General features: G+C 39.0%; 1 protein-coding gene across 1 annotated transcript; it reads right to left on the bottom strand.

Annotated features, from left to right (window-relative positions):
* Window positions 1-12,646: 12,646 nt before the first annotated feature.
* LOC132176512 (protein ROOT INITIATION DEFECTIVE 3-like) lies at window positions 12,647-13,940 on the bottom strand. Its single transcript, XM_059588741.1, has one exon. It carries the CDS (start codon window positions 13,897-13,899, stop codon window positions 12,736-12,738), a length of 1,164 nt encoding a protein of 387 aa, XP_059444724.1. The 5' UTR covers window positions 13,900-13,940; the 3' UTR covers window positions 12,647-12,735.
* Between the last annotated feature and the right edge of the window lie 1,156 nt (window positions 13,941-15,096).

The raw sequence follows: 15,096 nt of genomic DNA, 5'->3' as shown, positions 1-15,096 counted from the left end.
ACTTATAGGTAAATATCAATTTAGTACTTCTGTCGCCATTCAGTTAGCTAAACTAACCAACTGCCACAGGAGTAGTTTTGGCCACCCTATGTGGCCCGCTTGGAGGTGGCAGAACCACTCATAAAGCCTTTCGAGGTAGTTCGGCCATCTTCAATGGCCAAAAGGAGTGGCTGAAACCGGAAAAGGATCCTCTCAATTTTAAATTCCTTCCATTTCTTCCATTTAGTGTATTTTTTTTAAGGGTAGTGTTGTTCAAAAGTTTTAATGATGGTAGTACATTACTCTTCTAAATGCACTAAATAGAGGAAATGGTGGGGATTTGAAATGGAGAGGATCCTTTTCCGCTGAAACCACCCCCAAAGGCTATGGGGGTGGCCAAGCTACCCCTAGAGGCTATGGGAGTGGTCGAACCACTCATAGACTGGCTGCAGGGGATGGCTAAAACTACCTTCATTGCAGTCTGTTAGTTTGGCTAATAGAATGGTGATGGAGGTACTAAACTAATATTTATTCATAAGTCAGGTATCATTTGTGATATGAATTGAAATCTAAGTAAAAAATAAATAGTGAAAATCTAAAGGGTTAATAACTTTTTTGGTACTTGGGTTTTAATGTTTTTATTTTTTTTCCCCTAGGTTTTAAAACATGACAAATCTAGTATTTCAGATTTTGGAAAATATTGAATCACCACCTCCATTAATTTTCGTCAATCCTCCACTAATGGTAGTTCACGTCATCGCCACGTAATCACGTAATATCGCAACATGTGTCCACCTCAAAAAAAAAAAAAAAAAACTAAACGATAAATCCACGTCGGTATAACATTAAAGGGTTATATCGACAGTGTAGAATCATCTTCATCCGAAAAGCTTCAGATTTGTGCACCTCCTCCAAGGAGGTGCTAAGCGGTTTCAGCGGAAGAGGATTTGATTCTTTGGGTTCTTTGGAAGACTCTCTTCCCATCAAGTAATTAGTATTATTATTATTTTTTTTTTTCTTCAATTTTTGGGTACAAGCTTTTTCTTTTTGATATTTGCTGATTGAGAAAAAAGTCTGATTTTTTTTAAAAAAAATTATCTGTCTGATCTGTTGAAATAATCGAAGGGAATCTGTAATACAAAGAAAGAAAAGAAGAAGAATATGTGATTTTATAGTTTTGATTTTTGGAATTACTTACCGTTTTTCTAAAATGGGTTTTGTTAATTGGTATGCAAGACGGGATTTTCGAGCCATTTTAGTGGGAAATAAAAGTTGTTTGCTAATCTATCATATGCTTGCATAGTGAAGGATCTTGAGAAATCTGAGAACCTATTCAACAAGAGGAGGAGAATTTTGTTGTCGTCAATGAGATCTTCCTTCTATAGGGAAGATGAAGATTAAGAAGATCATCATCAACATCAACAAGGATATCCATCGTCATCATCCTCGCCTTCCTCATTATCATCATCATCATCGTCATTGGAGAAAAAGGAACATGAAGAAAGAGGTGCGTGACTTCTCCAGTCGTTGGTGTGCCATTGGAGACTCGCCGAAGTAGTCAACAGGTGAAAAAGATTAGCCTACGTGGAGAAGAGGGTGTTGATCAGCATCTAGGGGTTGCCGAAAATTTCTGCCAACGGAAAATTGTGACCTACCCAGAAAGGATAATGTCAATCAAGGTATTGGGCCTGGAAGTAACACCTGCTATGAAGTCTTGCTTTTAGAAAACGCTGTGGCCAATGTTTCGAAGTCGTTGGAGATGATTCTGCATCGGGGAAAAATGGGATAAAGGGGGAAAAATGTCGCGATATTCTGTACCGACAATCATTTAGTTTTTTTTTTTTTTAGGTGGACACGTGTCGCAATATTGCGTGATTACATGGCGATGATGTGGACTTTCATTATTGGGGGATTGACGGAAATTAACGGAGGTAGTGATTTGGTCTTTTTCAAAATATGAGGTACTAGATTTGTCATGTTTTAAAACCTAGGGAGAAAAAATAAAAACATTAAAACCCAAATACCAAAAAGGTTATTAACCCAAATCTAAATACTAAAAATGTAATTACCCAATTTTTTTATTATTACTTGGGGGTAAGTATAGTCTATAGGGGAAGAAAGAAGCGTGAGTGTGTACCGTATGTTCCTTTGTCACTTGTGGTTGGTCGTCCATAGGGGTGTAAAAAAAAACTTGGAAACTGGGAAAACGGGGAGTCGGTTTTGAAACCGGTTGGAAAACCAAGTAACCCGTTTCCGGTTTCGGTTTTTGGCACCCGGTTATAACTGGGTAATCGGATGATATATATATATATATATTGCTCCTGTCCCACAATGCTAAAAAAAATGGAACCCTCCAAGCTTGTTTTTCTATAAAAGGAAGGCATATCATCTCCTTCTCAATCCCACTCCAAGCCACTTGTTGAGCCCAAAATACAAAATTTTTGGGCCAAAATACGAATTTGTGGCCCTCCAACCCTCCAAGCTTGTTGTTAAATAGGCCCAAAATATATATATATTTTTAAAACCGGTTAACCGATTTTGAAACTGATACCAACTGGGACTGGAACCGAAATCGGGTAACCGGGTACTCGATTCTGGTTTCGGTTTTTAAAAAAGCAAAAATCAGGGACCTCGATTCCGGTTCCGGTCCCGGTTTTGGCCAATAACCAGGAACCGAAACTGAATTTTCACCCCTAGTCGTCCGGTCAAACAAGTGCGACGTAGATGGAGAAGGATCCTCTTAGAGAGGAGCCGGTCCCTTCTAAATGAAGGGCAGAATTGTAAAAAAAAATTATACAATAACAATTCCGCCCTTCTAAATGAAGGGACCGGTTCCTCTCCATTTGAATTCAACTGGAGATGATCCATTTCCGACGTGGATGCATTTCATGGCTGGTAACTCTGCAGTGCAGGCAGCCACGTGGTGAAATTGAGAGGAGGGCCATGTGTGTTTATATGCACACCAATGCATAATTCAATTTCATGTTAATATAATAAGTAGGAGGGGGCAAGGTAAGAATAAATAAAAATTAGAGCCCAATGAAATTAACTCGCTCTCTCGCCCAGAGCTCTCCCTTTTTTCCTTCATGGAAAACTCCTAGGACGTAGTCCTCTCCATCTCCCTTAACTCCATTATTCCTCTACTTTTCCTTAAACACTAACCCCCTTATCATCCTGCATCCTTCTATATCTTTCTTAAACACTACCCACTGATCATCCTGTATCTTTTCTACTTTTCCTTTTCTGAAATTCTATGGAAGACTCAATAACGTCCAAAGTTGATCTCCAAGCTCTCATTGCTGAGACTGAGGCGTTGGGATGGGAGAACTCGGATCAACTGGAAATTCATGATGGTAATCCAGCTTCTCAAGAAGGTTTTGCGTTTATTGGTAAGCTCCTAGCTCTCAAACCTCTAAATACCTATCATGTACGTCAAACTCTCTCTTCGAGTTGGAGTTTTGCAGCACCTCTTTCTATGGAGGTTTTGGCTCCAAATAAGTATCTTTTTACAGTTCCTCTTGAAAGCGATTTCACTCACATAATCAATCAAGGCCCTTGGAATGTTAGAGGATCTCTCCTACTACTTCAACCTTGGTCTCCTAATCTTGCCATAGATGAAGTAAAGCTTCTCTTATGTTCATTTTGGGTCCAAGTGCATAATCTGCCTCATCAATATATGACAACCAAAAATGCCATTAGAATTGGCAAAGGGATAGGGACCCTTCTGGAGTTGGATATTAACAAAAATATGTTAGTCTTATATGTCGACAATATATCCGTTTCAAGGTTGAAATCAACACATCCCTACCACTTGCACCGGGCTTTTATCTTTCACATTCAGGTATGGAACCTCATTGGATTGCTTTTAACTATGAAAGGTTGGATGATTATTGTGTTTCTTGTGGGCTTGTTGGACATAAGAAAGGTGTTTGTCCTGCTCCTCAAAATCTGGTTCCAGCAGAAAAGTATGCTATGTCTCTCCGAACTACTACCTATAGCAACTCAAGGTTGGTAACACCAATCCAACATGAAGACTCGGATTCAGGTTTGTCCTCTACAGCTTTTGTGGGAAACTTCTCTTGCAGTATTGAGCCTTCTTAGAATGACGCTTCTTCATGCAAGAACCATACTCAAATGGTCCCACACGTGGCTTCCAAGCAAGCTCTTTTGGCCCCTCATGTGGCTTCTACTTCAATCAATATGGTGCCACACGTGGCCTCCTATCAAGTGGGTCTTCCTTCTTCTTCATTTAATCTAGAGCCAGTACTACATGTGGAAAACCCAACCCCTTTGCTTGGCCCTCCTTCTCCCACATTGCAACACACATGGAAATATCCATCTAACACTCAATCTGTGTGCAAGCTTAAGGACAAAGGTGATGTATCTCAACTCCCTAGGACATCTGATGACTCATGTATCCAATATCCCATCATTAATGACTCTATCTGCTATCCCCCTTATTTTTATATTTATCCCCACACCGACACCCAGCTGGTTCCCTCTAGTGAAGACAAAGGTGATGTATCTCAACTCCCTAGGACATCTGATGACTCATGTATCCAATATCCCATCATTAATAACTCTATCTGCTATCCCCCTTATTTTTAGATTTATCCCCCCACCGACCCCCAGCTGGTTCCCTCTAGTGAAGACAAAGTTACAAAGTCTCATCCCCTGGTAACTAGAAACCAAACCAGCCCAAACCTCTTTAAACATTTTCTCTCCACTTAGGCTCAAAACACAAGCAACCCAAGTCTAAGTGGACCACCCCCTCATTTTCACTTGAGCCCACTTATAACTCAAACTCAATCTCTCTCCACACAGCCCACACACTTACAAACACCCAAAATCTCCTCCAGCCCTCTTTCATGTAAAATACCCTCACACACCCTTCACCCTTCACGTTTCAAACCATATAGCCTTACCCATGGAAGCTCAGTTGTCCCTTCACCACCTTCCTCCTCCCCTCCTATCCAAGTTTATTCCCCTTACTCGGCCAGCCCATCTCCTAATTCCTCATTGGATAGCTTTACTCCTACAGAAAGTGCTTGCCCAATAACCCCATCAACTCTCTCCTTTCCTTCTCCCCCAAAAAAACCTCCATACATCTCCAGCTCATCATCAAGGATCTCTTTAGCTGATTCTCCAGGCCCAGTAACCCAATCTAGAGCAAAAGGAAAATCAAAATGGGTTTATAATGAGGATGATATTCCTCTTGCTCAGCTGAAAAAGTCCCGTTGTGGGCAAAATGTCTCCATGGATACTCTCTCAAATCTGGAGATTGCAGCTCTTTCTCTTACAGAGCTTCAAAATGCTACACCTCCTAAAGGTCCTATTCAAGCTTTCATGGCCAGCCCTCATCATGGGCTTCACGGACAGATTTTAGGAAATATGCCTCAGCCATCGATGCCATTTGCTTCTGATATTTGTGCAGATTTTGCTTTGGCGGTATCCTCCCCTATTACAATTGCTGAAGATAGTTTCTCTCTAGTAGCTTCTGTGGCTGCTCCCCCGATGAATTCTTGTCGTTTTTTCAGGGCTATGAGAGGAAGACGTCGTATTTTTAATGATGTTGTGTATGATTATGAGGCGGTCTCTCTACCGTCTCAAGTTCCTGTTATTTCATCCCCTATGGACTTAGAGAGTTTGGAGGAGAGCCCGATGAGGCCTCCTCCCTATGCATGAAGTTTTTAGCTTGGAATTGCAGAGGGTTATCTCGTACCTCTGCAATTCGTAGCTTAAGGGGTAAGATTCGAAATCATTCTCCAGATATCTTTTTTTTGTCTGAAACAAAAACTCATACTTCACATGCTATTGTGGTTTTGAATAGCTTAGGTTTTTTTTTTTTGATGTCGCATGCTCCTTCCTCTGGCTTTAAAGGAGGGCTTTTGTTAGCATGGCGTCATGGTGTGGATTTAGAATGTATTTCGACTTCTGTTAATACAATAAATGCTTGGTGCTACTCTGATCCACCTGATAAACCTTAGTTACTTTCTTGTATTTATGGTCCTCCTGGAAAAAAAAAAAATATATATATATATATATATGGATTTTGGGAATCTATGTTGGATGCAGGTAAGGATTATTTTGGGCCTTGGTTGTGTATTGGTGATTTTAATATGATTATCTCAAAATCAGAAAAATATGGTGGTTGACCTTATGCCTGTTCCTCTAATGATCCATTTCATAGTTTTCTGGATTCCTTTGGTATGGTTGACCTAGGGTTCTCTGGTAATCCTTTTACCTGGTCTAATAAACAAAAAGACCATCATCTTATCAAGGAACGTCTGGATCGAGGAATAGCAAACTCTCAATGAATTCATCTATTCCCTCATTTTTCTGTGCAACATCTTCCTGCACAAATTTCTGATCATAATCCTATCATTTTGGATACATCTCCTTCGGACCTCTCTTTCCCTTGCCCTTTACAATTTGAAGAATTTTGGACCTATGATCCCTTATATGGTTCAATTATCTTCAAAGCTTGGATTACTCACTTCAATGGCTCATCTACCTTTATCTTATCCAAGAAACTCAAAGCTACCAAAATAGCTCTAAAAAATTGGAACACCAATCATTTTGGAAATATTCAAAAATAGATAGCTTCTTGTCTTTGTCAGCTTGATATTATCTAGCAGTCTCCGCCTTCTGCTTTCTCTTTTGATCAAGAAGTTTTGCTCCAAAAACATTTGGATGAACTTCTTCAGGAAGAATCTCTGTGGAGAAATAAATCCAGAGAAATTTGGCTTGCTTGTAAAGATTTGAACACGAAATTCTTCCATACTTCTACTATTATCAAAAGAAGGAGAAATGCGATTGATTTTCTAAAGCGCCCATCGGGGGATTGGATCTCAGAGAGACAAGATATTGGTAATTGTTTTACCTCTCATTTCAAGAATTTATTTTCTTCTTCTGCCCCTGTTTTAGATGAAGATCTTCTGTCCCTTTTTGACAACTGCATCACTCCTGGGGAAAACGATTCCGTTTGTGCCATTCCTTCGGAACAAGAAATCTTCTCTGTGTTATCTAGCATTGACTCTATTAAAGCTCCGGGTCCGGATGGATTCACAACCCTTTTTTATAAGTGATAAGCGCCGAATGTTGCACATTTAAGCCCCTTAACTTGCATATGTTAATTCCTTAGCATTGTTATTTGTTTTGATTTTGTTTTGTTTTTGTGTTTTAGGTCTTATTTGACAAACCATTGAAAATTGGGCATAAAAGGGCAAAAAACTGAGCATTCTGGATCTAGGATCGAGCACACTCGAGCGTGTATTGAACGACATCAATCCTTTTCCAGCGTGGATTTGGTTTTCAGTCTCCCAATTGGACTGGGAGACTGACCTCCGGTTTTCTGAGGGTTTTTAGGGTTTTCCTAATCCCTATAAATAGGGCTCTAAACATTGTAAACAGACACACCGCTTCCTAGAGCTAGAAATCAGAAAATTGTCTTTGGAGCTTAGAAGATCATGAGCGGCTAAACCCCTTTGTGGGGTGTTGATGTAACCCTATCCAAGCACAATGGTTTGATTGTATTTAATTTCTATATTTTCAATTTATGCATGTTGATTGTATAACTATGAGGATTGCTACAATTGATTTATGTTCTTCATATTAAATGCAATTCTTCTTAAATTCCAAAATCAATATTTATGAAATTCTTCTCTTGCCTTAGAAAGTATTTTACTTTTATTGATCTCAAATTATTCTTTTTTTTCTGTGCTTATGAGGATGATGGTTATACAATGGGTTTAATTGACATATGATCAATAGGATTTGATAGGCCATACCTAGGGAAGACGGATTGTACTACACCCTAGTTTAGTGTAATTTAGGTAGACAGTTCGTGCCAACCAAAGATGGGTTACACTTATTCATTGATTGTATGTATCGTATTAAAGAATTTGATAATATATGCTTAGGGAAGACGGGTCGTACCGCATCTTAATAGTTAGGTGGACGATCCGTGCCAACCGAAGATAGATTATGCTTATTCTTTAATAAGGTAATTTCTTGTTTATTTATAACATGCATAGAATGAATTTCTGGAATTAATTATGATTAGCCAATGTTGTGCGGATAGAGGTGAAGTCAATACCCTACACTTTCTCTCTTATTTTAAATCTCATTTATTTTCATGCACTTTAGCTTTAAAGAAAATCAAATCAAATATCTTTTTAATTAAGTTAATTTTAATCTTTCGAATTTGATAACAAAACTCATGCAGTCCTTGAGGTTCGACACCCTCTCTATAACCGTATCCTATAAAGATTCGTCCTATTGCGAGTAGTTATTTTTATTATTGATATTTTGGACACAAAAATAACAAAACCCCTGCAGTCCTTGAGGTTCGACACTTTCTATAGCCGTATCCTACAAAAATTCGTCCTATTGTGAGTGGTTATTTTTATTATTGATATTTTTGGACACAAAAATACCACATCAATAAGAAATACTGGAGTATTGTCAAAGATGTGGTTTTTTCTAGTATTTGGGATTTCTTTGGGAAAAATCATCTTCTAAAAGAGCAAAGTCACTCTTTTATTGCTCTTATTCCCAAACAACTGGGTGCTTCATCTGTGCATCAATTTAGACCCATTAGCCTGTGCAATATCTCATCTACAAGATTATCTCGAAAATTCTGGCAAATAAATTCAAAGGTTTGTTTCATCACTTTATATCTCTTTATCAATCTGCTTTTGTTCCCTCCAAGAATATTCAAGATAATTCTATTTTGTTTCATGAGCTTTTTAATACTATCAACTCCAAGAAGGGCCGAGGAGGTCTAATGGCTATAAAAATTGATATGGAAAAGGCTTTTGATCGAATGGAATTGAGTTTTATTCTAGCTATCTTATCTAAGCTTGGATTTCATGCAACTTGGATTAATTGGATTAAGATTTGTATTACTTCTTCATTCTCTATTCTCATTAATGGAAGTCCTTTTGGTCTCTTTAGTCCTGCTAGAGGTCTTCGTCAAGGGGATCCTTTATCTTCATTTCTCTTTATTCTGGGTACTGAAGTTTTATCTTGTCTTCTGATCCGTCAAGAATCTCATAATCTTCTGAGAGGTATCAAAATTGCTCGAAATTGCTCTCCCATTTCTCATCTTTTCTTTGCGGATGATCTTATTCTTTTTGCAAGAGCAACTTCCTCAGAGGCGATAATTCTCAAATCTTGTTTGGATAAATATTGCCAATGGTTTGGGCAAGCAATTAACATTTCAAAATCCTCTATCCATTTCAGTAAAAATACGGCATCTTCTACTATTAATAGTATAAGTGGTATTTTTCCCTACAAGTGGGCCTTGATTTCTTCCAAATATCTTGGATTACCACTTTTCTTTGGCAAATCTAAAGCTGCAACTTTTAAAGATGTTTTGGAGAAAGTTTCATGTAAAATTGAGGGTTGGCGTGCGAAAACTTTGTCCCAGGCTGGTCGCACTGTGCTCATTAAATCGGTTGCTTTTACTATTCCCTCTTATGTCGTGAGCTCTTGCTCTTCTCTGGACAAAATTTTCAAAAATTTTTGGTGGGGTTTCCCTAAGAATAACTCCAAAAATCTTTCTCTAAAATCTTGGAGCTCAATTTCTTTGCCAAAAGAAGCTAGAGGCCTTGGATTTCGTCGAATGCATGAATTCAATTTATCTCTTGTTGTCAAGCTGGGTTGGAAACTTCTGTCAAATGCTGATTGTCTCTGGGTCAAACAACTTCAGAATAAATATATCAAATATGGGAATTTCCTATCTTCTCCAAATCCTTCTTCAGCATCCTGGCTTTGGAAAGGTATCCAGAAAATTAAACCCTTTATCTCAGCTGGGGCCTGCCTAAAGGTCTCTGGACATCTTCCTCTCCTATTTGGTCCTCAAACTGGGTTCCTTGTATTCCTTCTTTCAAGCCTATGCCAAAATTCCCTTCCAACCGAAACTTCCCTTCTCTCCAAATAAGGGATTTAATCGATCCCATTCTTACTCGTTGGAAGGCTCCATCCATTCATGCTTTGTTTGATTCTATATCAGCCCAAGGGATTCTCAAAATTCGCATCTCTATAGATCTTGAGCCTTCTTATATATGGACTCCCTCTACATCTAGGTGCTTCTCTACTTCCTCGGCCTATCAATTTATTATTGACACAACCTCCAATGTCTCTTCATCTTATGTCTCTTCTCAGTTATGGAAATCTCTATGGAAATTAAATCTCAATGATAGGCTCAGATTATTTTTCTGGAAAATTGCCTAGAATATTCTTCCAACTAAGGAGCGTTTAGGTCAATTGTTTCCTTCTATTACTGATCTCTCTTGCCCTCTCTGCAAAGCGGCGGATGATTCCATGAAACACTTGTTCTTTGACTATATATTCGCTCGTGTAGTGTGGCATCAATCCTTCTGGCCGTTGAATTCAACAACTTTTAATTTCTCTTCTTGGTTGGAATGGATTCAATTAATTATTTCTTCGGGCAGTTCTCTTGGTATCCTTCTGGTGGATCAACATAAATTCCAAATTTTCACCTCTGTAGCATGTGATATCCTATGGTTTTACAGAAACAAAGCTTTTCATGATGGAGTCTCTTTTGATGCTTGTATTGTGTCTAAGCATATTAATAAAATTTCTCTCGAGCATTTCCAAGCTTGGAATTCCTCATTACTATTCTCAGTGGAAAAATGGATCCCCCCCTCTCAACTAGGTTAAGATTAATTTTGATACTGTTATTCGGGATTCTTTCTCAGCTCAAGTAGCTGTTTGCCACAATTTTGAAGGCAAGATTATTCATATGCTTTCCAAGATTAGTCCTTCATGTTCTCCTAACGTAGGGGAAGCTCTGGCAGCTCAGCTAACTATCTCTCTTGCGACTACTCTTCTTCTTGATCGATTTATTCTTGAGGCGACTCTGAAGTGGTGGTTCAATCTCTCAAACATCCAAATTCCGTTTTTGATTGGAGGGTCTCTCCAATTATTTTCGATTCCTTAGAAACTATTCTTTATGTTTCCTCCTGGAAAGCTAGAAAAATTAATAAAAATGCAAAGTTCTGTACCCACTCAGTGGCACATTAAGCCGCAGCCAGATCTCACTCTAGCAGCATTCCCTTTTTCTTTTTTTCCCTCTAGCTAGTGGGAAGGATCCTCCCCTTTCTCTTTGTCTCTTATAGTTTGTTGTTTTGTTGTTTGGTTTCTTGCAATGTACTTATAAAAAAATAAAATAAAATGAGTAGGCGGGGGCGGCGGCTATACGTTTGATGTTTGGAGTCGGTCGAGGGTACATTTTCGTCTGTAAATTTGGAATCAGATATGAATATTCACTGACACCATAAGCATGCAGAAAGTAACATGCTAAGATGTTCCAGATTTTATTTTTTTTATTTATGCTTTTTTCGAATTTTTTATTTTAGACTTGAGTTTTTAATTTTGTACCTAAGTTAACAAAAATTTTAAATCTAAGACAAAAACTATCAATTTAATGTATTTAACTTTAAAAAACTTGTAATGTTATCCCTCCCAGTAGGTTTTTGGATTAAATTAGACGGAGCATAGGTAAAATATCCATTATATCCCTATATTTAAAAATGATTTAATATGTAAAATAATTAAAAAATTTATTAAAAAAAATGGAACCCATGACTTGGCCATGGGTCAACCCGACAACAAATTGTTTAATTTTTAAATGGGGGTATTTTAGGTCTTTTATATTTTTTTAATTTGAATACAATAAATTAAGAATTTTTAAACTTTACAAGAGTGATTACAAAAACAATGCAAATTCAGAGAAATTAAGTTAAATTTTCAATTTTTCTTTATAAATAAATAACAAAAATGGCAAAAAGATTATTATATCCTTCTCATTAATTTTTTTTATTTTTTATTTTCTTTTATTATTATTTTTTTCACTCCTCAGTTACGGGGTGGCTGGTTAGGTCAAGTGGCCTGAGACACTGTCTCTGTCAATGTGTAGTTTTCAACTGGTGCTGGTCTCCTCTACTAGGGGTGACCACAAGCCACCGTCTTTGACGTGGGGTCACAATGAGCCACCCTCAATAGAGAGGTGGATGGTGGCCGGCTACCCCTTTGATTTTGTTTTTATTTTTAAAATTTAAATTCTTTTATAATTTTAAAATTTTTAATGAGAAGCGTATAATCGTTTTTTCATGTTATTTTTGTTATTTATTTGAAGAAAAAAAAAATGTTTACAGGTCTTAGATTTAAAATATTTGTAAGCTCATGTACTAAATTGGTAAAATTGGAAACTTGAGTCTAAAACGCAAAATTCCCCCGTCAGCATTCTCCGATGCTTAAGTTTGTGGATTGATTTTGTATGACTGAGTTGTTTTTTAGTAAATGGAATGGATTGTACGTGTGTGCGTACTTGACCATCATTCCTTGCCTTTTGCTCGCCAAGACCACTGCCTAGCCCTCCTCTGAGAATATCGGGAGGGTTGGGTGATTTGGCAGGGGTCGTGATCCCCTGCTTCGCATTGTCTGACTTCAGTTGTGAGACCTCATCAATGGATCAATTCCCCCATCAAGGAATTCTGTTTGTGTCTACACATTTGGGTTATGGGCTAGCGGAGCAGGCGTAAGGGGCAGTTGTTGGGTACACTAGGAGCTCCTCAGTCCTACGTCAGTTTTGTAAATGTTGTGCTACACGACTTCAAATGCTTTTATTAATCTCTTATGTTTGGATAACAAAATTAACTAGTAAAGTTCACATGCAATCTTTCCCTTACTTGCTATTAATTAAATAACAAACTTAACTAGTACAATTTACTCGCCTCCATTTCCACTACCTTGCTTGGCTTCTTTGAGAATGAGTTCCAAGAGCCTCTCATACACTTTGATAGCAGATTCAAGCATCTCAATGGCTCTCCTTCTATCCTTTGCCGTCACACTCAATATATCTCCCATTTCTAGTGTCTCCTTAACACGAAAACTCAACTCTCTACCACATAAACCAACACTTCTCAAATTCCCAACCAATTCATTATCAACACCTTTCCCTTTCCCATTTCCAATCCCTTTTGCCACGACCATATCACTGATGCTCTCTGTCTCATTTTTAACAGCCATGATGACATGTCCTGTCTTCGCTTCCCGAACCCACAAACTCCCGTCTTCTGCGGCAGACACCAAATCCCGCCCACCATTCATCGCCATCAAAGACATGATTGCCCCATCATGCTTTTGAGCCCATTTCGCCACTCCATTTCTCCTTCCACCCTTGTAAACAAAGCCATCTGATCCTGCAGCATAAAACTCTGTCTCAGATGGGTGCAGAGCAACTCCAGAAATCGAGCATGGGAATGCCACCGTCCGCAGGTGGTTCCCGTGTAGAAGATTCCAGAACTTGCATGTGCAATCTAGCGAGGAAGAAATTAGCGTGGTGTTGTATAGAGTAAAGGCGGTGACAGAAGCAGCATGTGCAGCAATCCGATGCAATATGGGATTTACTGATGACTCCTCGAGGAGTCTAAAGATTGGTGTAACAACAATTGTACCGTCGTCGCCGCCGGAGATGAGAAGAGATCCGTCGCCGGTGATTTTGAGGCAGGAGATGGGTTTTTCATGAGCAGGGAGTGAGTTGAGTATGTTCCCTAAGGGGAGTGACAGTGAATGGATATTGCCTGAAACGCCGCCGGCGAAGAGATATAAGCCGTCGGGTGTGGCGGTGAGGGGAGCGACGGGTTCAGGGAGAGGAAGGTGGTGGAAGACGGTTGAAGACCACCAGTTGTAGAGGTGGACGGAGCCGGAAGCGGTGGCGGAGGAGGAGATATGAGAGGCGGCGATGAAGGTGTTCCCGACAAGGGCGAGGCCTTGACGGGGTGATCGGCTGCCGGTGAAGCAGGCTAGAATGGCACCGGAGGAGGCATCGTAGGCTGTAATGGGGCCATCAGGAGAGCTAGTTAGTACAATTTCAGATGAAGATGACATTTTCTGGTAGGCTAAAGACAATAATGTGAAATAGAATAGAAACTTTTTATTTTTATTTTTATTGTGGGATGTGGGAAATCGAGGAGGGCATGTTAGGGAGGGATTTATGCGATTCAGGGCGTTGAAAACAAGGTGCTTCTCATGAAGTTTTGGCTTTTTCTGATAAAAAAAAAAAAAAAATGGTAGGCTGGGAGGACCAATTGTAGCTATCATAATTAACCGTGACCATAGTAGAACCTATCTGTAGGGAGCCGCACAAGAGGGGCTTAGACGGTGGGAACCGCAGGCGCTCCCTTAAGTCAGACTGAGTCATAGCTTGACCCAGCCCCACGATGGCATCAATGGAAATTCAATGCGGCTAATACTAATTAAGCATATGTACAATTGGTCTCCTCGGCCTACCCTTTAATGAGCAAAAGGATAGGATGGAGAGAACAATTGTAGTTATCCTAACTGAGCGTGACTATAGTAGCATCTACCCACTGAAAGCCGCACAAGAGGGGCTTAGACAGTGGGAACCATAGGCATTCCCTCAAATCCGATTGAACCAAAGCCTGACCCAGCCCTACCAGGGCATTAATGAGAATCCAAGGCGACTAATACTAATTAGGCATATGTGGGGATTCTCCAATGCGAAAATTCGAACTCACACCCAAATGCATGGCCAGACCACTTAAAAATTTCATTTGGTCATTAAACTATTACCCTTGATGGTCTAGGTGTTAGTTGCATGAATTTGCTTTTATCTTGAGACTCGTGTTAATTAGTTTCTTAATTAATGGTTTTTGGGTAATTAAAACTTTGCCGATAAATGGAGCTCCTTGTATTTTTGCCTAAATAAATTATTATCGCATGCAACTGAATTGTAAGCTTGTCATATTTTTCAACTGCATGTAATTAATTAGGGAAAAGTATTTTTAAACCCTTCAAACTATCACTCCAATGATAATCTCCCCTCCAAACTACCAAAACAATGACAATGTACCCCATAATACTAGCAAAATGACAAAATTATCCCTATAACATTTTCAATAAGACAACAATATCCCTATTATTTTGTAAGACAATTAAATATATTTAAAATTAAAAAATAAAAAAAAAATGAAAAGAAATAGGGGTGGGGTGGTTCGAAAGAACCACCCCATTGGTGGCAGGGGGCGGCAGGTGCATGGGGTGGCCGGCCACCCCAGTAAAGAG

Source organism: Corylus avellana, chromosome ca3, assembly GCF_901000735.1.
Source record: "Corylus avellana chromosome ca3, CavTom2PMs-1.0".
Taxonomy (NCBI): Eukaryota; Viridiplantae; Streptophyta; class Magnoliopsida; order Fagales; family Betulaceae; genus Corylus; species Corylus avellana.
Note: the sequence above shows the minus strand (reverse complement) of the source record. Positions and strands in the feature narration are given on the sequence as shown.